At 40.2% G+C, this 26003-nt stretch overlaps 1 protein-coding gene across 6 annotated transcripts in view; it reads left to right on the forward strand.

The window, feature by feature from the left end:
* The window catches only part of PTBP3 (polypyrimidine tract binding protein 3), a 46667-nt gene extending 21331 nt beyond the window's left edge, over positions 1-25336 (forward strand). For 4 of the 6 annotated variants that reach the window (XM_083719112.1, XM_083719113.1, XM_083719111.1 and 1 more), the window contains 13 exons: positions 3075-3150; positions 5935-6104; positions 7302-7448; positions 9015-9179; positions 10615-10725; positions 12027-12201; positions 13927-14001; positions 14605-14744; positions 15109-15142; positions 15756-15848; positions 16378-16594; positions 17965-18042; positions 19558-25336. In XM_083719112.1, the coding sequence (XP_083575238.1) occupies positions 3075-3150; positions 5935-6104; positions 7302-7448; positions 9015-9179; positions 10615-10725; positions 12027-12201; positions 13927-14001; positions 14605-14744; positions 15109-15142; positions 15756-15848; positions 16378-16594; positions 17965-18042; positions 19558-19690 (1614 nt within the window). In that variant the 3' untranslated portion in view covers positions 19691-25336. Of the gene's footprint in view, positions 1-238; positions 1494-1663; positions 3151-5934; positions 6105-7301; positions 7449-9014; positions 9180-10614; positions 10726-12026; positions 12202-13926; positions 14002-14604; positions 14745-15108; positions 15143-15755; positions 15849-16377; positions 16595-17964; positions 18043-19557 lie in introns of those variants that run through there. The other 2 variants (XM_083719115.1, XM_083719116.1) reach the window with 2 other exon arrangements.
* The last annotated feature ends 667 nt before the right edge of the window (positions 25337-26003 follow it).

A 26003-nucleotide genomic window follows, 5' to 3' on the forward strand; every position in this document is an offset into this window, starting at 1 on the left:
TGAACCACCTGCCTTTTAATTCTCTGCTGTTCCATCTAACTGCTGCTGATCTCGGCAATACAGATATGGAACCTGCAAGTATCGCCGTGATGAGCAGCTGCAGCCCAGGAATTTTTAGACCCAAGAAAGCGAATTCCTTCTGATTTTAATTCCTTCTGGCATGTGAACTTAAGTATGTGCTTCCAGACCTGTCAAACTCCACTGTGTCGGTTTTCGGTCCTGCTTACAAAGAAGAGGTGTGTGAATGCAACGTAGCAGAGAGTTTAAACAGAGCTTCTGTTCCCTACACATTTTTCTGAACTTGATTTAGAGAAGACTTTCCCACTTGCTGTTGAACTAAAATAACTGCAGAACAACCAACCTCCAGATGTTTTGGGCTAAAGTCCTTCAGCCTCATCCTGTGTTGCCAATGGTCAGGGATGATGGGAGTTTTGACTCCCAACAATATGTGGAAGGAACTACGTTGGAGAATGCAGTTGTAACAGTTCTGATTACCTCTATAGCCAATGCACTATGAAGCTTTCACTAGCCTTGAACAATACTTTTTTCTCTTCAAAGAGAAGAGGCATTGAGGGTTATAGTGAAACTGCTTCGTGCTAACCTGCATGCTTGTCAGGCTCTGTTAGTTAGTTAAACTGCAACCCCCCATTGTTAAAAGATCTGTAGATCTAAGTGTAATACAGCTAAAATTACTTGACTGTTACTCAACTAGTATTTCAAGTCGATCCACATTTTTGCTTAGTCACAAATGGGGTTTGTTACGGCAAATGGTAAGTAAGATCATGACTGGAATTGCAAGATCCCATTGCATGAATAGAATGAATTTCTGCATGCACATGGCAGTAGTGTTCACTGATTTTCCCTATGTCTGCAGCCCCTTCAAGGCTGGAAAATCCTTATCTTCTAGAGTTGGAATGTTTGTGGGGGAGTGTCCTTCAAGGAAAGGAGAAAAATTGAGCCCCCATCAGCAGAAGTATCTTCACACATAAATGTTTAAATGATTTGCAACAATATATGGTGTTTCAGCAAAGGACATATTTTTGCTTCCACATAATAGCCTGATTTGCATATCACGTTATGCCGCATGATCCCTTGGTACAAACATATGAGCTGGGAGAAGTTACCACAGCTGTATTGCTTCTCCCTGACCATTTGTTGTTGTGCTCCAATGAACTAACTCATAGTTTTGGTTGGTGTGTCTTCTGAACTCTTGGCTTAAATCTCCAGGACTAACCATAAGCTATTAACAGGCAAACCTTGGTTCCTGCTCATGGTTAGTCTGGAGAAAGTTAAACCATGAGTTCAGGCAGATGACACGCTAAGCCAGTGTTTCACAAATGGTGGGCTCCTGCCTCCTTTCAGGTGAGCCTCCGGGCCACAGCTGCCCAGTGCTTCCTCACTTGCCTAACACCCCACCCCCTTTGCTGTGCCATAGCCTTCTTGTTGGAACAATACCAGCTCAACATCTCCCCACAAACTGGTGACTAGAAGCAGTGACGTAGCGTGGGTTGTCAGCACCCAGGGCAAGGCAAGTAATTTGCGCCCCATAACCCGTGGATTTTAGCAGGGGGCAGAGAGCTGCGAGTGCGAGCGCCCCCCCCCCAGATGTTGCGCCCGGTGCGGCTGGGCCCCCCTGCACCCCCCACGCTACGCCACTGACTAGAAGACAACAGTTCAGTGTGGGAGGAAAGTGAGGTATTCCTCTTAAGGGGAAAGGGGCAGAGCAGGTATCAAAGATATTAGATAAACAGTTAATGTGTATTAATTAATAATTGGGAATAGAAAGGAACAAGCCAAGAGAAGACAAAAAATGTAAAAGCTGCAATGAGGAAGAAGGAAAGAAGTAGTTTATGGGGAAATAGAATACAAGATAAGTGTGAAAGGGGAAGGGGAGAATAAACGACAGGAGATGTGTAAAAATATTTTAAGTGGCATGTTTGGGAAATGCAAAAATAAAAAGTATTTTCCACCTCTGCATTGCCTTTTTGTGGATGGTGGGCCTCAGTAATTTTCATACTTCTTAAGTGGGCCTTGGTGGGGGGGGAGAACCCCTGCTATGGATTAGCATGGCACAATGCAGCAACAAAACTGGGGAGGCCCAAAACAGTTGTAATGTCCTTTCTGGGAGCCCACATGCGTGCACATTTGTGCTAATCCATGGTTTGGCCTAGCATACCAGGTCAATCAAGGTTTCGTGTAGAACACAAGTTTGAGGGTTGTTTTATTTTAGGCAGCGGGGCATATTTTAAGGTTCTCATATTTTATTATTATTGGGTGTTTATTTTATTTTTTAAAGCTATCTACCATTGTCGCTTTTTAGAGCCAAGAGAAAGAAATTTAAGCATTATGAAACCATTGTTGAAGAGGAAAAAATACATTAGTTGTGAAAATGCAGCTGTGGTTCATAGCAAGCCACTCTTGCATTGAAATATCTCATTATACCTCATAATTATTTCATTTTTGGCATGCCAAGTGGATAGGGCTGTTTATGCTGCACAGCCTGTGGAGCTTGAAAAATCTCCCATGTGTTTGGTTCCAAATCCTGCCATTTTTTAAAGAAACCTTCCTGGTTCCCAAAATGGGAAGCTGTGGTTAACTGCGACTTTCTGTTTTTTTCCTTTCTGTTGAACAAGTATATGAGACCTCAACAAGAATGTGTAGAGATATGAATGATAGTTTTGTGAGAAATGTGAGAAATAAAAAGGGAACCTTATATTAGATGTATATATGGGAATGCCAGCTTGAGTGAGAGGGTAAAACAGACTAGTTAGATAAGTGGAGGAAGCCTGTGAGTGTTGAACCCGTCTAAATGTTGGTCTAGTATTTGTTTTCAGATGGTTGGTAGGGTGGATTCTTTTATTTGTGCAATATGTTGAAACATTTTCATTGTGCATAAAATGATAGGATAAAATAGTGGTTTTCAATCCACAATAAAACTGTTTTTTTTAAAGTAAAACTTTGTTATTCCTTCAACAAAAACCTTCCTGTTATCAAAAGTTGCTGAAATACATGTGTTAAAATAAAACTTGAGGCGCAAGTATTTTTACATTTTACTTTTATGGTATTTTTTCCAGCGTGGATCTGATGAGCTTCTTCCACCTAGTTTCGCTTACGGGCCTTTTACCATGAGCAATTCTACTCCTGCTACAGGTATGATTGTATGATTAAAGAACACACCTTGCAGCAGGTTTGCAAATAGCCCCTCGCCTTGTTTCCTGTGTAAAGTTCAATTTTTATGAACTGGTCACGTCTGAGGACTTATTTGCAAAGCTATTCTGCAGTGTGTTAACGTAAGCAGAGGCAGACCCCCAAGGATTGCTGCCACCACCCCAGTTTGATCAGTGTGACAACTTTCCATGGGACTTGTGCTTGTAGCAACAGTGGAGGGTCTATCACATGGCTTATTTAAGAAAGGACCCATGGGAAGTAGATGAACACGCCTCCAATGATCAAGATAGCTATTGAATTCCCATTGCCTTATATTGTAACTCACTCATAACACGCTCTTTAGTTTAATGCCGCCTAATCTAACCATGGTTAAAACTGGGAGTCTCCCCAGACTCACACGCTCCTCCCCTCTTGTGTGAGCATTCTCTCTTACTCCCTTTAAGAGATAACTATGGTTAATGTTGGGACGCGGGTGGCGCTGTGGGTAAAAGCCTCAGTGCCTAGGGCTTGCCGATCGAAAGGTCGGCGGTTCGAATCCCCGCGGCGGGGTGAGCTCCCGGCTTTCGGTCCCAGCTCCTGCCCACCTAGCAGTTCGAAAGCATCCTTAAGTGCAAGTGGATAAATAGGTACCGCTTTATAGCGGGAAGGTAAACGGCGTTTCCGTGTGCGGCGCTGGTGCTGGCTCGCCAGATGCAGCTTTGTCACACTGGCCACGTGACCCGGAAGTGTCTCCGGACAGCGCTGGCCCCCAGCCTCTTAAGTGAGATGGGCGCACAACCCCAGAGTCTGTCAAGACTGGCCCGTACGGGCAGGGGTACCTTTACCTTTACCTTTTATGGTTAATGTAACATCTGCATAAGAGTTTCCCCTGCGCATAATTGGCATGGAATAATTTGTAATCAGCTTCAAAATGAGAAGGAAGAGGAAGTTTGGGAAAGTTCTCAGACTCTGCTCTGTGGACCACCAGTGGTCTATAAGGTTTATTCAGGTGGTACACGGCTTGTCTGTAAAAATACAGATAAACCGTACAGCATCTAGCAGTGCATTCCTATTCCTACAACAAGACACTCAGCAGTTTTCAAGTGGTCCATGGGGAAAAACATTTGGGAACCACTGGATTCCCCATTGAACAGCGAACAGTGTTCCAGTGAACAGCCTTATTTATGTAGATAGCCTTCCATTATCAGCTAAAGGTATGAAATGGTGAATTTATAGATGCTGTCAAATTATTTTAGCTAGTTAGGTCTAAAAGAGGCTATGAAAGATCTTGAATTACCTGTAAAGCAGGCATGAAAATATCATTTATTGCTCTTAATTAAAAAAAGTGCACTAAGAACTGCTTTGATGGTTTTCTGCAATCAAGCGGTGTATAAATTTCATGAAATAAAATAATAAACTATTTGCAGTTAATTTTTGAATTATCTCAACGGTCAGTCAAAGGTTTTCTTCAGTCAGCCCCTTGCCCTAGTAATTTCAAAAAAGTTTTCTCAAAACTTGAGAAAACAGTAATGCATTTGAGAACAATCTTTCCAGTTAAGCAAACCTCAACAGGCAGAGCTGTAAATAGCAAAGGAACGTTAACATAATACTTTGCAATTGTTCGTTTTTCTCAGTACTTGAATATTGTCATTCTGGTTTCCATATTGGGAAAAAGTGACATAGCATATCTGGAGGAGTTGCAGAGAGAATCTGCAAAAACGGAAGAGTTGAAGCAGAGGAATGGAGAGTCTTCAGTCCTGTCCTGCATGCTTCCTTCAGGTGTACCCCTAAAATCCACCTCTGAAGAAGTGACTTACATAGAGATCCGCTACTTCCAAAACAGCCTGATATATTCACCCCAGGCAGATCAAACTTACGCTTATGAGCACATGTACAAACCGCCTTTACGCAATAGGCTTCTGCAATAATTTACTGCTGATCTGGTTTACTGGCCCATTTCCCATGCCTGGTGAGCTGGCAGCAGCAATGGAGGCTTCCTCACTTCGTTCAGGATGTCTGTGTGAGCAGATAGTGGACTCACCCACTCTTTCCCTCCCTAACATAGTCAGACATTGCCTGCCAAATCAGTCCATGGCTACTGTGCATGTGCTAGTTCAGGAATCTAGGGTGGGCATCAGTGATCCTCCTCTTCCATTTTTGGCAAAGCTAAAATATATTTTATTGACACTTAAGATCCTCTGTGCAGTACTGTAAATTGGTTGTCTGCAGAATCAACCAAGATGCTATTAGTGTATAGATTAGCAAAAGGTCCATCGTCAAAACAGGCTGTAGCATTGTTGACTCTCATGCTCTGATTTTCTCACAATCTCCCCTGGAGCGTTGATCTCTCCTGCAATACCTTTCTTGATGCTTTTGTATGATGTTAGGGGGCTTTATTACTCTTATAAAGTTCCAAAGCAGCCAGTAGCTGGGTAATATGCTTATAAACCTCTCTGTGAAAGATGCTCAATAACAGGCCCAGCTGCTGAAGCCCTTTTGGTTGCTGTAGAATTAGTTATCATGATTTCCTAGAGTGACTAGTGAGCCAAAAGAAAAATTCCCAAGTTCTGTGACTGGAATAAACCCGTACAGACTTTATCTAAAACAGAATTAGAACTTCCTGTGATTAGAGCTAGAGATTAGTGAACAAACACAGATGTCATAAGGAAACAAAAAGCTTGTTATTGCTTAGCACAGGTGGTTTGATGTTGTGACCTGCACAGCAAGCAAAATTTTTAGCAATGCTAAAGTATACATTTTAATCTGAAGTGTTTCTTTATATCTTAGCTAATGGGAATGACAACAAAAAATTTAAAGGAGACAGATCTCCCTGCTCCCCTTCTCGAGTCCTTCATCTTCGTAAAATTCCAAATGACGTCACTGAAGCGGAAATAATTTCTCTAGGTCTACCTTTTGGCAAAGTAACCAATCTCTTGATGTTGAAGGGCAAGAGCCAGGTATGTATATACTTTGCAGTAAATACCCAAAATAGAAGAAAAAGTAGTTCATGTAGCGTATGCTATTTGGCTAGTATCCAGTGGAATAGTTAAGAGTTGAGCAATTCAAATCTCCCAATTGTCTCACAATAGTTTTGCCTCTAAAATAAACCAAGCATGTGCCTGAAACCAGGAAGTTACTCAGATTATCGCCTAGCCCACACCCAGCCCCCAAAAGGCTATTGACCATGATTCCTGGGCTACAAAGAAGTTCTCTGCAGTATCTCTCCAGCCCTTCAGGGAGCTGCCTGCCATTTGCAGTCCAAGAGCACAGGTCACTAGCAGGTGTCCTCAATCTTCATCTGCATGAACCACGAAAGTGTAATTTTGTATCGTAGCTTTGCTCTCAGACCATAGTTCTAAACAAAACACATGTCTCAAAATTTGGACCTGGCTTTAATATCAGAAGTGGAAGCTTTCAATCCCTTCTTCTCGGTGTAAAAAAAGAGGTAGAAGAAGGGAACGTGCAATTCTGAGGCGCGCTCTTGTAGAGGAATATTCTTATTCTTATTATTAAATTTGTATACTGTACTGCCCTTCAACTGTAGATCTTAGGGCAGTTCACAGCATAAAAAATACAAGATAAAAGCACAAAATGCATAATAAAAGCAAGAACAAAACAAACCAATAACCCACCCCACCCCCTCCCACAAACACATTTGAAAGAACATAGGATGCTATTCAGCCAAAGGCCTGGTTGCAGAAAAAGATGGTTTTTCATCACATCTGAAGCTGGTCACTGTATAATTGTGAAGTTAAAAAAAAAAGCTTTTGGGGGGAAATCACTAGAAATATAGAAAACTTGTGTTATTTAAACAAAAATATTTTTATTTGTTTCTTGCAATGTCTTTAGCAGTTATGATGGTATTGGGTGTTTGGGGAATGCACTCTGAAAAAACTTATATTGGGTCACACATTGATAAATGCCTGTCTATCTCCAATTTGTGAAATAAGGCACCTTTACGTAATAAAAATAAGGAACTACTTGAAGTAAAAATAAATAAAAAATGCAATGTTTTCTTTTGTAAATAGATGTATTTTTAAAGTACATAGCAAATATAAAAGCAGCAGTCTGTGCACCGTTTTTTGTTTGTTTGTTTGTTTTCAAGTGAAAGTGGATTTACAATCATAACGTTCCTCTGTTTGTGTTAATTGCAGGCTTTCCTAGAAATGGCTTCAGAAGAAGCTGCCGTTACTATGGTGAACTACTACACTCCTGTTACTCCTCACCTCCGCAGCCAGCCTGTTTATATTCAGTATTCCAATCACCGAGAACTTAAGACTGACAATCTACCCCATCAGGCTGTGAGTATGGTACTTTTTGGGGGGGCGGGGTGGAATCCATAGTATTCATTAGAACTATTAGTATGTAAATGATTTTCAAGCCACTGAAATATCCTGTTTTTATAAGCCTTCAGTTCACTTTCCTGAAAGCAGGCCAGTGCTTTGATTTGGAACAAAGGAAGTTGAACTTCAGCTACTTTTAGTTAGCTGTTTAAAAACTTTCGTGTTTTGTTACTAGGCTGGACAGTACAGCTAATAGATAAAGTCTGATGGTGTGCTGACTACATATGTGAAGGTCAGAGGGTTGCGGGAACTGTGGTAGGAGAGGTTTTCTCCACCCCATGAGGACTTCTCAACTTTTCCATTGGAAAAATCCGCAAGGGGGTGTGTACACTGGGATGGGGAAACACCTGGAAATGAAACATCTTTTGAAGGAGTGAAATGTTGCAAAGGCAAGGTTTTGCTCACTCATAATATTTATTCCGTTTATTAAATCGTTCCCCGTGACGCACTCCGAAGCAATTTACAATATGCTATAAAAACAGTAAAAACATTAAAAACAATTGCATATATAAGAACAATTACGTAGTAAAGATTTTTACACAAGACAGTCAACAGCAGGGGCGGGGAAGCTTTTCTGCCCCCCCCCCCCCGCTCTGATTTTCTCTTGACTGCACCTGGTTTTTTGGCACTTCGAGTGCTGTGCAAAGGACTTTTGACAGGTGCCAGACACCTGACACACTCTAAATTCCTGAAAACGAGCTGGCTTTGCAAGCCCTACAGCTTGGTGTTTCAGAAGCACTGAATACAGAATGGGAAACTTCTAACCTTCACTAGTATGTGCTGTACATCAGGGGTAGGCAACCTAAGGCCTATGGGCCACAAGCAGCCCATGGGGGTCGTTTAACCATCCCATGAGCTGCCCCTCAATTGAGCCGCCCACTTGGCAAGTCCCCACATGCTGTGCTAAACCGGTGTGGTGTGGGGACTCGCTTTCATGGTGCCGAAAATTGCGCAGGCGCCGTAAATCACGTCTGTGCAGGCACCGTAAATTGCGGGTGCGTGCGCTCATGTGCACATGCAATCCAGTCCATGGAGGGCTCTCCGCTGGAGTGAACAGGCCCAGGTGAGGTAAACCTTGCCAACCCCTGCCATCGATGAACAATTTGCACACTGGGTGCAGTGGAGAGAAAGTGTAAGGTTACGCTTTGGGGGCACATAGATCCTTATAGCTTGTAACTCTTTAAATAACGTGTGTGCAAGCTAACAATGGCATGTACAATACACAAAATGTTATGTACTGAAGTTCTCACCCTGGGCCAGCAAGGGGATACTGTAGATAGTTCAGGTCCACATATGCAAATAAGGGATCGAAAGTGACGTTCAGTGATTGGATAGTTACAGAAAGTTGTTACAGTTACGTTGTACTGGAGCTTTATATAAGCAGGCTGGCTGAACCCTTCAGTTCAGTTCTGTTCTGGCCTCTGAATAAATAAGAGCTGTTTGAAGAATCGCTGTGTCATCTGATATGTTCACCCACAACTTAACACAAAACATTTCCATCCTTTCTTTCCACCCCCTCCTTAGAGAGCGCAAGCTGCATTGCAAGCAGTGAATGCGGTGCAGTCCGGAGGCTTGGCCCTTACAGGTGCTCTCGCGACTGAAGGCGGACTACCTCCTGGTCAGAGTTCTGTTCTTCGAATTATAGTTGAGAATCTCTTCTACCCTGTAACTCTAGAAGTGCTGTATCAGGTAAAAGACTTTTTTTAAAAATACCAATTACCGTATTTTCCTGTGTATAAGACCCTCTTTTGGGGGACTCAAATTTAAGAAATTTGCACTATGCACTATCCATGTATAAGACGACTCCCTCTTTTGGGCATAATTTTAAAAGAAAAAAACCTAGTCTTATACATGGAAAAGTCAGTACTTTTTTTTTACATTGTTGTATTTGGTAATGAAAAACAAATTGTCAGATGCTTATTCCTTCACTACTTCCTCTCCAGGGCTGATCTTTCATAGTGTTGGGCTGGTCATCTATTTTCTGACAAGGGGAGGGCATCTGGTGATGGTTATTTGCTAAAGAGAGTATATGCCTATAGCGATTGGAGCTAATAGCACCAGTTATCTGGTCACGTGCAAGCAGTCAGAGCATAGCTGTCAACTTTTCCCTTTTCTTGCGAGGAATCCTACTCGGAATAAAGGAATTTCCCTTTAAAAAAGGGGAAAGTTTGCAGCTATGATTCAGAGTGCAGCCTGTTTCTCTCTCATACACTCCCTCCAAAATAGCCACAGATGCGTATGGGTACAGATTGTTCCCCTCAATTGCCCTGGAGAAACCTGTTTCTTCATGTCAAGTGTTTTTGCTAGACTGTGACGATAGGTCTGGCTAAAAGGGAAGTTCTGAACCTGGAATTATATATTTAACTCAAGATTAATAGGGACGCAATTGGCGCTGTGCTCTAAACCACTGAGACTAAGGCTTGCCGATCGGAAGGTCTGCGGTTCGAATCCCTGCAATGGGGTGAGCTCCTGTTGCTCGGTCCCTTCTCCTGCCAACCTAGCAGTTCGAAAGCATGTCAAGTGCAAGTAGATAAATAGGTACCGCTCTGGCGGGAAGGTAAACGGCGTTTCTATGCGCTGCTCTGGTTCACCAGAAGCGGCTTAGTCATGCTGGCCACATGACCCCGAAAAACTGTCTGCGGACAAACGCCGGCTCCCTTGGCCAGTAAAACAAGGTGAGCGCCACAACCCCAGAGTTATTCGCTACTGGACTTAACTGTCAGGGGTCCTTTACCTTTATCTTTTTTAATAGGGCTTACTTATGTATTCATTTAAATATTCATAACAATTCTGTTGTGCTCTAGCTGTATGTATGTAAGCAATCATTCCCTATAGAACAATTAAATGATTGAGTGGAGTTTGCTTCACTCTGCAGCAAGAGTAGTAATATAACCGAACAATTTCACCTAGTATAAGGCACAGCTATCTAGTTATTTCACTAGATTTCACTTAATGATTTTGTTATATTTACATGTGGTTCTCATGACAGAAAAACATCTCTGTCCGCGTGGTTAAAAAGTAACGTTGATTATTTTGCTGGGGGTTGGGTACACATGAAGTTTGCTTCTCAAAACTTTTCTGGAAAGTATCGAGGTGTGAATTGGCTGCCTGCATTTTTACTCAGATCTTCTCCAAGTTTGGGACAGTCTTGAAGATTATCACTTTCACAAAAAACAATCAGTTCCAGGCCTTGCTTCAATATGCTGATCCAATGAATGCACATTATGCCAAAATGGTAAGTGCAAAACTATGCACCTGATAAGTTTTGGATTTTGACCATGTTAACAATTTGCTGCGTATGACTTTGATTTTAACATGCATCTTAATTTTCCAGTGTTTTGTGTCACTAGTATCCCATTTGGAGTTGCTACAGGAGGTCCATACCGATATACATTTGTGGCACATACCGGTGCAGTGATTATCTACACAAACCTGTCACAGCAGGCTTTGTTTCTAGATATTTAGTCAAGATATATAAAGTCAAATTTAAAACTACTTTATTTAATGGTGGATACTGAATCTTTTATATGTTTTATGTGTTCAGTATGTCTGGATTCGGGACGCAGGTGGCGCTGTGGGTTAAAGCCTCAGCGCCTAGGACTTGCCGATCGAAAGGTCGGCGGTTCGAATCCCTGCGGTGGGGTGCGCTCCCGCTGCTCGGTCCCAGCGCCTGCCAACCTAGCAGTTCGAAAGCACCTCCGGGTGCAAGTAGATAAATAGGGACCGCTTACCAGCGGGAAGGTAAACGGCGTTTCCGTGTGCGGCTCTGGCTCGCCAGAGCAGCGATGTCACGCTGGCCACGTGACCCGGAAGTATCTCCGGACAGCGCTGGCCCCTGGCCTCTTAAGTGAGATGGGCGCACAACCCCAGAGTCTGTCAAGACTGGCCCGTACGGGCAGGGGTACCTTTACCTTTACCTTTATGTCTGGATTACTAATGTTTTATAGATAATGAGTGCTTTTTGTTTTTAAAAAAATGATTTTACTGTGTAAACTATGCCAATGAAGGCTGAATGAATGAATATTACCTTGTCCACCCAAAAGATGTTGCATAAAGGGCCCAGATAGTTAATGTTGGGGTTGGATGGGCATAGTTGTAAAAATCTCTTCTTTGTATGTTAAGAAATTACAGAACAGTCATCCTTTGCAACTGTCATAAAGTATGACTGACAACCATAACTTACAGGTACTCTAATTGGAAAAGCATTAATGATACACCATAAGCTTGACCAATGCAGATAATAAAACAAAATGCTTACGGCATTTGGATGTGTCTGCTGCTTACCTTGATGGCATGCGGCGGTAATATTGTAAGGAACTGTATGAACGATGCCGTTCTTTAAGACCGTAGTGAATATTAGAGAATGGACTTGGAAAAACATGGAGGAATGACACAAGAAATGTTCACTAGCTGCTTGCCCCTTCTGCTCGACGCAAAGCATGTTCAAGATTGCTAAAAGGATTATCTGGCATATATCAGTATTGTAAAAGATTAGGACTTCATAAACTCAAGTCAGCTCTTCTATCATCTTTACAGGCTCTAGACGGTCAGAATATCTACAATGCTTGCTGCACTCTTCGTATTGATTTCTCCAAGCTAACAAGCCTTAATGTAAAATACAACAATGATAAAAGCAGAGACTTTACTCGTTTAGACCTTCCTTCAGGTGATGGACAGCCTTCCCTTGATCCCACTATGGCTGCTGCCTTTGGTAAGAACGCTTCATTTCTCTGTGTGTGTTTATTTTATGTACCAATTTTCTAGACTGTCCTTCATTAAACAAAGGAACTTAGAGCGGTTACCAGCATCATATAGTACAACAGAGAATGTATAGCAATAAAATACAATCCTTAAAACTAATAGCTAATAATATAAGCAGTTCCAGGGGGGCGGGTGGACAACATCATTGGCAACATCAACAGATTTAATCCAAGATTTCCAATATTTATAGACAGCTTTTCACCACAAATTGAAAGGCAGCCCACCAGTATTTGCATACTAGAATTCTTGCTAATCTAGGTAAAAATGGTGGGTATTGTATTTCTGTGTTTGGTATCAGTATTCACGCAGGTTGTGTCTGACTGAATAAGTGCATTGTTGCTGGTTGCATGTATAATGAATTACAATGGGAATCGGAATTGTGAATAAATGATTAATACCTATATTGCCAATAGTAGGAATGGTACCAATCCATGTATTATAGGTGTTTAATATATGGTGTTTTTGCTGTATTTGTGTAACTGCCCTATTGTCACTAAAGATAAGGGGTGAAGGAAGCTGCTGAGTCTGTTTAGATTGGAAGGACAATTTACAGCTGTTTATGTAGCAATTTGCATCTAATTAGGTTACGTAGCACAGTTCAAGTGTGTGAGTATACTTCAGGAAATGTAGCTTGAGTTTCTCTGATCAGGACTATCTCTGCATATTATAAATTCCAAATATTTATTGTCTAGCTTTTTTATATTATGCCTCAATTTAGAGCAATAGTTCGACCTAAACATTCGAAGTTATTTAGCTGTTGGATTTTGCCCTAAGTAGTGAGAGCTGGGGAAACTATTATGATTTGGCTGAAAATATATACTAGTCAGATTTTTCTTTCCTTCCCTCATCACAATTTCAAATCTGCCACAGAAGAGGAACAGCATAATTTGGACTGCTATATGACAAAAAGGAACACTACCACCTGTTAAGCTTATTTTTAGTGCATTGTTGATTTTAATTATATTTTGTTCCTAACTGTTTTTACGGATAATTTCATTGTTCTTTTTGTAAACAGCTTTGGGTTTTGGTTTGTTTCTTACAGTCAGACAGTATATGAATATGCAATAAATAAAGTCATGAAACTTAAAAAAATAATAAGACAAAGGGCAAAGCTGATTCTTGCGCTAGATTTTGGATCTTTGCGGCGCAACCTTATACACATCTACTCAGGAGTAAACACTCCAACAAGAGTAAACCACTCTTGTGATCTTCAGATGAAAGGTGGTATATAGATTAATAATAAAATACACTTGCTCATAGGTAAGTGAGTGTAGGATTGCAGCCACACTTTGTGAGCTGAGTTGTGTAAATTTCACAGCTGCTGTTGATCCCATGATTGCTGTATCGTCTTGAAGTAGGAGCAACCAGCACAGAGACATGTAGGCTCTCAAGCAGGCACCCCCCCAATTCGGCCCTCCAGATGTTTTGGGACTACAACTCCCATCATCCCTAGCTAACACGACCAGTAAGGGATGATGGGAATTGTAGTCCCAAAACAGCTGGAGGGCCGAGTTTGGGGATGCCTGCTCTAAAGTGACTAAAAGCACTGAATGTGTGTATCCAACCACTGAAATAAGTGCCAGGTTAATTTAGCAAGCTTTAGAGGAATTGAAATTGCTTTCCGTTTTCTCTAGCAGTTAATCACTTGCACCCTAATTTAATTTCTCTTTTTTAGGCACTCCAGGTATCATCTCCTCACCATATGCGGGGGCTGCTGGTTTTGCTCCTGCCATTGGGTTTCCTCAGGCAGGCAAGTCCTTTTCTGTATGCGTAAACCCTGTCTGTTATTGGTCTGTCTGTTTGTTTTTCTTTAAACAAATTAATTCAAATGGGCACTGGAGTAGACAAAGGACCTAGCACGCCTTTGTGTATGTAGGCCATGGTACTGTCAGAAAGCAGTGTCTTTTATACTTTTCTGCGCTTAATTTTAGTTAGAGAGCTTGGGGCATTTGGGAATTCATCCATCTTTGGACAGGAAAATGTTTTTTTGCCATGTTAAAGTGAATCATTGTAGTGGGGCTGTTCTTTTTGTACCTGTATTTAACAACTAGCTGAAAGTATGAGAACTCAAAACTCCCAATGTACTGAAATAAATCTTAACTCATCAAGAAATGGAAAATCCGTAAGAATGGGATGGTACAGTTTTGGTTTGTCTTATCAAGATAGGCTGCAAAGATTTATTTGTGGCATTTTAACCAGGTGAGGAGGAATAAATGGCAGGCCTTTGCTTGTTTATAAAGCATTTATTATAGAATGTTTCGCTCTGAGTTTGTGCTTTAAAATGAGAGATAAAAACTGAACTGCCATGTGCATCTTCTGAAATATTTCTATAGATCTGTTTTGACTTTTCCAGGTCTCTCCGTCTCAGCTGTTCCCAGTGCACTTGGTCCTCTTGCAATCACCACCTCTGCTATGACTGGGCGAATGGCTATCCCAGGAATGACTGGAATGCCCGGAAATTTCGTTTTGCTTGTTAGCAATCTCAATCCTGATGTAAGCCTCATATATACTGTTAAAATATATAACATAAACATAGTTTGCAGTTAAGCTTATGGCACTTAACCCAAAATCTAAACTAGAGATTGGATAATAACCAGTATTATCAATGAAAAATATAACTGAAATAACTTTTCATGATGTGTGTGTGTGTGTATTTAGAACATTCTGGGGCAGGGGATGTTTGAAGTAATTTTACTTTATAATAGCACTTTGGTCTACCTAATACTGTATTTCACGTATCTATTCATGCACTTGCTACCTGTTAAGGTTCTCTGGCAATCCTAAAATAATTGACACACCTTTTCTTTTTAATACATTATGCTTGGTTAAAAAATATTGCCTTGTGATTTTTTTGCAGGCAATCACACCAGATGGACTCTTTATTCTGTTTGGTAAGTTGGTTTGTGTACAACACTAGATTAAAATAAGAAAGATATTAGCTGAGGGACTGATTTTTCAAACTGTGTTAGTTTTAAATTCTGCGGAGTTGTCTACATGTGGCGATTATTTAACTGTTTGCTAGTTTTTGCTGCAGTCTCAGCTGTATTCATTGCAAATACTGATAATCAGATGCACATTATGTGCTTCTTAAACATATATGTACTGGGCCAAGTAAATGATTACTTCAGGATGGAATAATTGAGCTTAGAATAAAACAAACTCTGGATCTATGCATTCATGTGGAAGATGTATGTATTTAGTACACTCATCATATTTGCGCAATGTCTGGCTTTATTTCTAACAAGCTTCACCAGCTTCCTGGTTGTTGTTTTAAATGCTCTCTTTGAAATGATCCTTAGCATGACGTGGATGTGATACTCCAGTGTTGCATATAAAGGGTTGCATTCAATTAAGTTTTACTAGGAATACAGATACTGAAATTAATAGAACTAACTTAGTCTTGGTCATTCGTTCCATTGGATCTACTTGGTTAAATAGTAGCCAATAACTTGAATGAGATTGGTGCATAAGGTATGTTGAAAAATACTTGTTTTGCTTTTGCAGGTGTTTATGGTGATGTCCACCGTGTAAAAATCATGTTTAATAAGAAGGAAAATGCCTTAGTTCAGATGGCAGATGCAACCCAAGCCCAACTAGGTAATAACAGTGTCATGTTACAGTTTGCACAGGTCCGATTGAAGAGCGCCTACTGCTTTTGGAGTCTTCATTAATGGGAGGGGGAGGGGATTTTTGCTGGTTCCTCTGTGTCACCTTCTCCTGTATTCTGGGGGTTCCCCCAAACTTGTTGAGCAGGTTTTCAGGGCGAAATGAGTCTCTCCTCCACCTTCCGTTAAGGGGGTCTGCTGTGAATCAAAAGCCCTTTTGCAAGCGGAAGGGACCAAAGGGATTAGATCCATTATTTTAAGTGTCCACGATTAATTTGAAAGAGGTATTCAGTTGTAGTAGGAAACACGCTTGACTGAAAATAAAAGATGTGCTGGAGTAGCAATATTCTGTGCTTTCAGCAGCTCTCTGCAAATCAGAACTCTTGAAATGTGCAACTGTGACTGAGAATAAAGCTGAGTTGAAGTGTGTCTACTCCTCACTTATTTGATAACTGGGGCAAGCATTTTGGAAGCACACATTCAGTGGAGTAGCTTTCCATCTGTTCTCTTTCTTTTTCTAGCCATGAATCACTTAAATGGACAAAAACTATACGGGAAGGTGCTGCGTGTCACACTCTCAAAGCACCAGACAGTACAGCTTCCTCGTGAGGGACAAGAGGATCAGGGTTTGACTAAGGACTATAGTAATAGCCCTTTGCATCGCTTCAAGAAACCCGGCTCAAAGAACTTCCAAAATATCTTTCCACCATCTGCCACTCTGCACCTATCCAACATTCCGTAAGTATCTAAATGTGAACAGGGCTAGCCCAAGTGACTTTTTCTCCTCTGCAATCATATAACAATAATTAATTTAAGCGGAGAACAATTTGCTGCCCTTCCATGACACCTGAAATCCCTTGCCCAATGGCAGGGCTGGCCCTGGACATGAACAACTGGATTTGAGAGGCAAGAAAGAGCATGACACATCTGAGTTGTATGACAGCTCCTCTAAACCACTTGTGTTCTGCAACAGTCTGCTGCATGACTTACGGGTTTTGTTTACATGACAAATAAAACAAGCCAACTTGTAGGCCATGGCCTATATACAGAGAAGCCATTTGCTCATGGGCTCGAAATAAATTCTTTTGTTCCAGCAGCAGCAGCTTGCATCAGCAGATGCTGAAGAGTTGCTTCAGAATGTCTGCATCCTGGGTGGAGTTTCTTGTGCAATAATTCCATGGATTTTAAGAGCATCTCTAACATTTATGTACAGCCATCAAGAACAGCAGAATTCTGAAGTAGTCTAAAACATGTTGTATTGTGTTTTTAATATTTGGTTGGGAGCCGCCCAGAGTGGCTGGGGGAACCCAGCCAGCTGGGCGGGGTATAAATAAATCACTATTATTATTATTATTATTATTATTATTATTATTATTATTATTACATAATTCTCTATATAGCATTGGTTTTCAATCTCTGATTGGTTTTCAATCTCTGATCTAAACTGGTGCTGGATTATGTCTGATCAATTGCTCAAGGGAATTTTAGATTCCTAATACTGGGTGATACCCTACATTAGTCATAGTCAGAGTTAGTTCCATTGTAAACAATGGAATTAAGTTATGTCTGTCTATTTATTTCAGTGACTCTGCTCTGAGTATTATTTAGTTACGAATCACCCTGGAGTGGGTGGGATATTAATGGCATAAGCAAGGTTAAAGAAAATATTCAACACTGAAAAAAGTAAAAACAGCAAGCCCACATTCTTCCACAATAGTACATAATAAAAAGACAGCCCTACAACCTGTCAGAGCTAAGAAGGTTACATCATTCAGAGGCATTGAAGTTAAACAAAATATTACAAATTCTGCCAGATAAATTTGCACGTAAGAGGGGATAAGAGCCCAGAAAGGTTGGTTGCTTACCCTTTATTTGTGATGCCACTAAAATATAAGAAACCCAGATTGTCTGTGAATTGGGAAAAAGCCAAAAGGGGGGTGTTGTTGAGCTCTGTTTCTGGACAGGTAGCCATGGTAGTAAGTTACAGCAACACACCTTAAAAGCTAACCAGTTTATTTTGACATAAATAAAAAAATGTGGTGGTTTTTGTTGTTGTTGTCGTCGAGACCTGGATATTTAGCTAACACGAGGGATTTAATCTATTACAGACCTTCTGTCACAGTAGATGACCTGAAGAATCTTTTTGCTGGTACTGGATGTATTGTGAAAGCCTTCAAATTCTTCCCGTAAGTATCCACTGTAAATTAAGTTTTTTTAAAGCAAGGAATTCATCCATTGCATTCATACAGATGGAAAATACAGATGGAACATGGAATTCAATACTGGGACTTAATCTGGGGTGGGGTGAGGATGTAATTATATGAACTTGCACCACTTAAATAGGTCCTTTCTCTTACACATAATTTCCTGTAAAGAAAGCTGCAGAAGCTATAGCTGGAAGTCTTTGGTTCAGCATAATCTTGCACTAAGCAAGGCTTTGGAAAACGGATGTGTGGAAGGAAGGGAGACTTAACCAGCTAGCGGCTGAGCTTCTTGGTGTTCATCTCTTGAGATGAAGGCCAAATAAAAGACCATGCATTAAATGCCTACAGATTGTACCATATCATACTGTGTGTTTGGAATTGTCTTGTGGTTCTGTTTCACTGATTATCTGTCAGAGATCAAGCTGAGGAGTGCTGCTCTGATGAGGAATGGTGGGAACATCCCCCTCCCCCTGCTCCTGACCAGGATCCTGAAGCTGCCCAGGAGCAGTATAGATTTGGAACAGTGGTTTGCAGAGGGGCATAGTTCTGAAGACAAAAGTTGGAATGAACTGGGGTGTGAACAGCAAAGTGAAGAAGAACTGGAAGAGAGAGAGCTAACAGACTCTCTCTTGCTGGATAGTATCCAGCATATCAGTCCAAGGTCAGGCATGGGGCAGGCATGTCCAACAGGTCAATTGCGATCTACCGGTCGATCGCGAGATGTCCATGGTCGATCGCATGATCATTAGCGATCGCCCCGCCCACAAAAAAAGAAGCTTAACAGGTTTGCCTGCCCTAAAAAAAAGAAGCAGCTCAAAAACTTTGGCTCCCCCCCCCCCAAAAAAAAGCACAACAACTTTGCCTGGCAATGACCATGGGTAGATCACAGCCAGTATTTTTATACTGTGAATACAGTCATACCTCATGTTACGTTTGCTTCAGGTTGAGTGTTTTCAGGTTGTGTCCCACAGCGACCCGGAAGTACCGGAAAGGGTTACTTCCGGGTTTTGCCGCTCGCGCATGTGCAGATGCGCAAAATGGCGGGCGTCACGCACATGCGCAGAAGCGGCGAATTGCAGCATGCACAGACGCGGGTGGCGTTCCTTTCAGGTTGCAAATGGGCCTCTGGAATGGATCCCGTTCGCAACCAGAGGTGCCACTGTAGATCGCATTCTCTTGGGAGTTGGACGTGCCTGATAAGGTGGCTATACAAAAAGCATGGTGGCTGCGAGATCCGTTTGCAAGGTGGAAGTAACTAGGAGGGAAGTGGGTGGAATCCTTAATTGGGAACACCTTTATTCCGAGAATCAATGCTTTGTTCTTTTGCTGTGATCTTTAAATGGTAAGGGACTCTTCGCTTTGTCCTGCTTATCTACGGCCAAAGGGGAGGAGGAAGCTGGGTCCCCGGAGCCTGACATTATCCTGACACTTAGATTTTGGGAAGTGAAGAAGTCTTTAAGATGTGGTTGGGATTGACACTTTCCTTTTCACTTTTAGAAAAGACCGCAAAATGGCTCTCATCCAGTTGGGCTCTGTGGAAGAAGCAATCCAGGCTCTTATTGAGCTTCATAATCATGACCTTGGAGAGAACCATCACCTCAGAGTTTCCTTCTCCAAATCTACAATCTGACACTTCTGTGATCTTTTGCTTTTTAAGACTACCCACAATTACCAGTAAAATTCAGACAAGAGACTGGAGTAGCCAAAACCAACGCTGCGTCCTTAAACCATTAAACTTGTGTGGCTCATGTGTATTACTTTACACAGTAAATGAATCAAGGGATGATTTTTCATATCTTCTTCTGTTTAAATGGCTAACAGTCCTCCACGAAATTTTCTTCTGTAGTATTTAATAGCGCAACATTTTCAGTAGAAGCCCCTCTTTTGTTTTTAATGATTTCAGAGGCATATTTTTTTGGTTTTTATTCCAAAACAATGTTACACAACATTTCTGCGTCCCGTTAAACTATCTTAACAAAATAATGTTTTCAAATAGATCTAGTGGATTATTTTAAGCACATAGAGTGTTTTGTGGGGGATTTATTTGACCCCCCTTAGCTAATAATTTTAATCAGTACCTGTTGAACATATTGGAGGAAAGGCAGTGCCTTCTTTTCCATGGAGCAAAGTAATTTTTTTCAAATAAATTGTGTAAGTGACACAGGTAAATTATTTTATGCGATCATAGTGAATTTTTAAACTAGGTATTGAATCATGGTGTAAGAGACCACTAATTTTTATTACTATGAAATGCTGTGTAATAAGATTTTGGAGAAAATGAAAGAAGAAATATGTCCTGATTTCAAGTTTTGTACATTTCTTTCAGAAAAAAAAAATGTTTACACTCATAAGGAAAAAAATTCAGGTCTGTCATATGGTTTGACAAATTTTTAGAAAGGTTATTTTTGGTAAGGTCTTGTTTAAAAATATAAAATTAAACCTCAAGGGTTTTTTGTACCACTATAATCTCTAATACTTAAATCAGAATTACTGTGTATTTACTTAATTTCTTACGTGCCTTATTATGTGCTTATAATGATACAATAGTTAGAGTTTTATCTGAAGTATCTTTAAACTGTATTGTGGCTTGGTGAGATTTTTTTCCTTTGTCCTAGTTTTTAAACGCTTGGTGATTTAAAAAAAAAATGTTTTAATAAGTAATAGTCAAATCAGATTTTTGGTGCTTTGGTACAGGGGTGGTGGTGGGGGACTAAAGATAACTCAATGCACATCCTTATAGGCCTCACAATATTTTGGAGGTTGCAGTTGAGTGACACCACTGTTGGGTTTTAAAGAATGTTCTCCAGTTTCTGCATGATATGTAACCTGTAGAGCCATTGGCTCTTTGAGAATATTTTGCCTCAGGATTCCTTTTCACCCAACAGTACTTGCTTGCTGTACTAAATGTGGACTGGCTTTCCTCCATAAATATCACAACTTCAATACTGAATGTTCACTCCTCTTTGGAGAGCAAGATGAGATGCAATCTTAACTATTTTTTGTGAAATCTAGGCATACACAAATTATTTCTATGATTGTAATACAATGTTTTTAGAGGTGTCTCAAGATGTTACGTCTACTGAAATTTTTCATTGTTTTGTAAGGTATTCCTCTCAAGTATAAGGGTTATTAATCCTTAAATTGTGTTGAAAATGGACACAGAGACTTAAGTGAAATGGAGTGTAATGATTTGTAGCTCTCATTCTGCTTTTGGATTTTTTTAGCAAGTCAAATTGCTCTGTGAAGACTGGCTCTTGGTCAGCAAAAAGAATTCCATAGCTTTAGATCTAGTTTGAAAGCTTCTTTTAAAATGGTAACTTGGTAACTTATCTTTGAGATGTCAGCTTCTTGATAACATCACTGTAGGATGAAAGGATAGTCAGTGAGACATTTTTGCAACCTTATATAGCTATATTTGTGTCAGCTGGCTGATAAATCACCTTTGGACATTAAATGAATGTGTTCATTTTGTCACCCGATAAGAGTGTGTGTAACGCTAGACTAACGTCCAGTAATAACTGATCCCATATTCAAAGTCCACCACTGCTTTGCAGCTGTTTGAAAATAGCATTTTAAAACACCTAGAATACCAATATCCTCTTTTGTTTTAGCAATGCAGTTTAATTGGTCCCAAATTCCAGCCTAAATGGGTCTCCTTCATTCCATGGAACCATGACTTCAAGTAAGCATGTTCAAGATGACAGCCCATTTAGGTGTGTAAATTAAATAGCTTTTTGGATTTATATCCCCAATCAATATGGCTCCTCTTTAGAATAATTTGCTAAGTTACCTTTTAATCTTGGTCACCATGTGTTTAATGCTGCTACAAAGGGGACGTTATTGCAGTTGATGAATGTACCTGAAGTAGGGGAAAAACAAGTTCTGAGAATGAGCATTAGCATGTATAATATCAAGGGTGGGGAGTGTGTGTGTGTGTTTGTGTGTGTGTGTGTGTGCACACATGTGTGCTGTGTGAAGTTTCCTATATGTATGCTAATACACATTGCAAGCATTTAATTTATTGACTTAACTAATCTAAAAACAAAACGTACCTTCATAATGCTTAACAGAGAAGTAAATGGTTAATCCTAACACGAAAGACAGCTTCACTTAGTCCCTAGAAAATGCCCTTTCTAGCCAACGTGTCGTTGTAAGTAGTCATTTCTCGACTACTTTGAGTTGTAGGGTGTACGGTTTATATGCTGGCAAACCTTTATTTTATTTTATTTTATTTTGGATATACTCAACATATTCTGTGTGGTCTTGTCATAATTATGTTATATTCTGTATTGATCATCTTGGTTGTAGTGCATGTGTGTTCAATGATTGGGTGGTTGATTTCCTTTTTGAAATTGTTTCTCCATGAGGTGCAAATACGAGAAATGGCAGTACAGTACACACTTTGTTTGCATTTAAAACAGTAATTCCATTTGCAGCAATAGCTAAGCTTGATTTCCCCCCTCCCCATCAAAGCAAAAGAAACTTAGTCCCACAAAGGCGACACTTTCTCACTTTCTGACCCCTTTATTCTTTTGCTGCAGAACGCTAGCATCTGTTCTGTCACCATTTAGCAGATCTACAGTGAATGTCCTGCAAGATTAAGGTGTTCAAGAGGATGTTGTTAGCATCCCTTTGTGAAAAAATATTTCACAAGAAGTTTCGTGCAGAGGAACTTACTTTTCCAGACTTACTTGGACCTTTGCTAGCATTCCTATTATCAACTGAATTTTCTCTCGCCCTAAAGCGGTTGTGATTTTAAGCTGCGAGTGGCCCTTGCTTTCAAAGTGAATTCTGTTTGTGTCACCTGCGTGCCAGACATTTCTGTCACCTGTAGAGTATGGGATATGTGTTTAGGGTAGGGCTTTGGCCAATGAAGTCTTTGAAGAATGCTGGCTTTTAATAACATTTAAATATTTTTGCTCAATATGCAACCTCAGCAAAGGTTCCCTTTTAGCATTTTGGGCAAAGGAAATATTTTTCTCAATTGGAAGATTTGCAGTTTCGTTCATTGTAAAAAAGAAATGCTAACAAATCAAATTAAGGGATATGTAACACCACAGGAGCCAATGTGGTTTATAAAATAAACAAGCCCTAAATCTCCTTGGTGTTGAGAGGCCAGATTTAAAAATGGTATTTTAAGTTACTTAACTGATTAGTCACCTACAGTTGCCTATGATTCTTCTAGAGGCTAAGCCATTATAGCTTTCACAACCGAAAGACAAACTGCTGCTAGCTTTTGGATACAAACTGGAAGGAAAAACTGGCTCAGGAAGGCCAGAGTGCATAGTTACAAGGCTTCATGTTTGCAGTCTTTGCTTTTTAGCCCCACGATAATCTGGGGAGAGGGGCTTTTAATACTCTAATGAAATTTTTGATTGCACCGTTGAATCAACTAAGCCCATCCAGACACTTTTTGCAAGTTACAGAACTTCAAAGACACGTTCATTTTAAGCCTTGCCCCCAAACTTGGTTGCCTTTCGTGTCTCCCACCAGTTGCACGGTTACTGTGCTTGGAGAATTTATTGAGGGCTCGTCGTGCCTATATCTATCTCCAAATGTAGCCTTGAGTTGTCCGCGTGACACCTCTTTTTCCCAGACGGAGAGATTGTGCAGTGGAAGCTTGTTGCTATAAAATAAAGCAGAGCGTGTGAATTTTACAGTGAACGAGCCTATCTAACTGCTACACTTTTTACTATGACCAAGAGAGAGACAGCCGGATATGGGCTTTTTTTCTGGGAATGACAAACCTGAGATGTGCTCTTTCAGTCTTCATCCTGTTATATATAGTATGTACTGCTATTTTCAAAGGAGAGGGGCTGAGTAGTTTACTGTATTAAAGCCATTTTTATTTGCCTTGACTTTTTTTTGTGGACTGGTAACTCTGAACAAAACTGTCAGATTTAAAACAGTTGTGCTGAAAACTGTTCAGGTCGCACAGAGATTTTCTTGAAGCAAACTAACTCCTAATTGTCTTTGCAATTATCTGTCTGTGGTATATGAGACTGTTCTTAATTTTTAAATCAAATCTTAACAATTAGGAATTATTTGAAGAAATTTAAAACGTCGAAGATTTAATTTCAGGGTTTTTACGAAGAAGAAAACAATATGGGACCAAAGTTTATGTGCCTTCAGTAGTCTTGTGTAATTTTTTTGCTATCTCTTTCAGTCTTTAGAATAAATACTATTGTTTTCAAGAAAATGTGTATTTATATAGTAAAAAAAAAACACCAAATGACCCATGAACTATCCATATGTGCAGTCAATTGCTAACTGTTTCATTTGGGTTTAGTATCCCTTTGCTTTATACCATTATAACATGAATCAGGCTGCACCACACAGGAATTCATGTTCAACTCTAGGCATGTGGCTCGTCGTTGTCACAGTATCTTGCAACTGGGACATTATTAAATATTGAGGATCCTTGTATCCAGAAATCCTCAGTTATAAATGAAGAGTGCATGCTTTGGTAGAATTTTCAATTCTTGGATCTATGTGCAGTATTAGGAATGATAGTGAAAAGTCTAACCAGCGATGTACTTAGATTCATCTCTCTTTGACGATGTTTTTTTGCTGTTTTCCAAATTCATTCTCCTGTTCCTGAAAACAACTCATCCCAGTCTCAAAATACAGTTGCTGACCAAGCAAATTGTTGTATCAGATTTGTCACCTCATTGCAATGACCAAAGATTGTCTGCTCTGGTTTTACTGAGACATCTTGCCAGTTCTCTCTCTTTCTCAAGCGATTTTTTTTTCCTGAAAGACTCGGTGTAAAGTGGCCTTTTATATGAATGTTATTGGTGAATGGACTACTTAATGGGAAATTAGATTTTTTAAAAAAAGAAAAAAGAAAAGAAATAGAAAAGCGAACCAAATGTAATGGCATAAGGCAAGAGGCTGATGGAAAGAGAGTGCTGTGTTAAGAGAAAGAACGGTGCGCAGTTACAAGAGTCAAAACATTCCCTTTTCATGTCTTCACAAATCCCTTTTTAAGTTTGTAAAAAATATTCATCTAACACAAGAAAATGCTGTAAATATTTATAACAACATTTTTTACCTGTCAAAAAAAAAAAAGGTTTTTGGGAACAAGTATAAAATGGTTTTTATATTTAAAAAAAACAACATCATTTATCTTGTATATTTTGATAAGCAACAGTACCAGCTTTCATTTGTTAAGCAGCTTGTGGCAATTGGAGGGGGGAAAGGATTTCATGTTGTTGAGATGACTTGATGTTATAAATGCAAAGAAGTTGAAATATTAAAGAAACCTATTTTCTAACTGCGTAGTGCATGGTTAATTTGAACTTCTGTACACTGCCGGATGCTCCATTCCTTTTTAAGTTTTGTGTATTTGATTATTACTTGAGTATCTATACTTAACTCTTTTTCTAACAACTCTAGTTGTAGCATGCCTCTTAATAAATGTCATGACATCTGTACTCTCAAATTTTTCTGCGTTCTTGTCTATTACTTTGGGTTCCCCCCTCTACTCTAATTGTAAAGCTAATGTCTGTCTCTCTTTTGTGTTCCTTTCTTCTATTGGCCATCTGCACTTGCTGTCTCCAGATTGTGTTTAAAGTCTGTGACAAGCTACATTTCCACAGAGCATCCTTATGTTTTAAGTAACATCACATAATTTCAAAGAAACAAGAAGAGGCTGACTCTTGTTTCTCATGCACGGGCAAAACAAGTCTTTCAACAGTGCTATCCAACAAAGGCATTGCGTAAGCAGAATAACTTCCACTTGGGCAATCACTTCCTCCCCTTCCCCCTCATATACCCCCCATCTGTTCTGGAAGTTTAAGGGGAACCCGTGGAGCATATTTGTGTGTGTGTGCATGCAGGACACATGGGAAGGGGAAATTCTACTTCAGGAGCTGAAGTCATTTGTGGTTACTTTATTGGCTATAACCCAATACGAACAGCTGAGCAGCTTCAATATTTTA

The sequence above is a fragment of the Podarcis gaigeae genome (genome assembly GCF_964106915.1).
Source record: "Podarcis gaigeae genome assembly, chromosome: 17".
In the NCBI taxonomy this organism is placed as follows: domain Eukaryota; kingdom Metazoa; phylum Chordata; class Lepidosauria; order Squamata; family Lacertidae; genus Podarcis; species Podarcis gaigeae.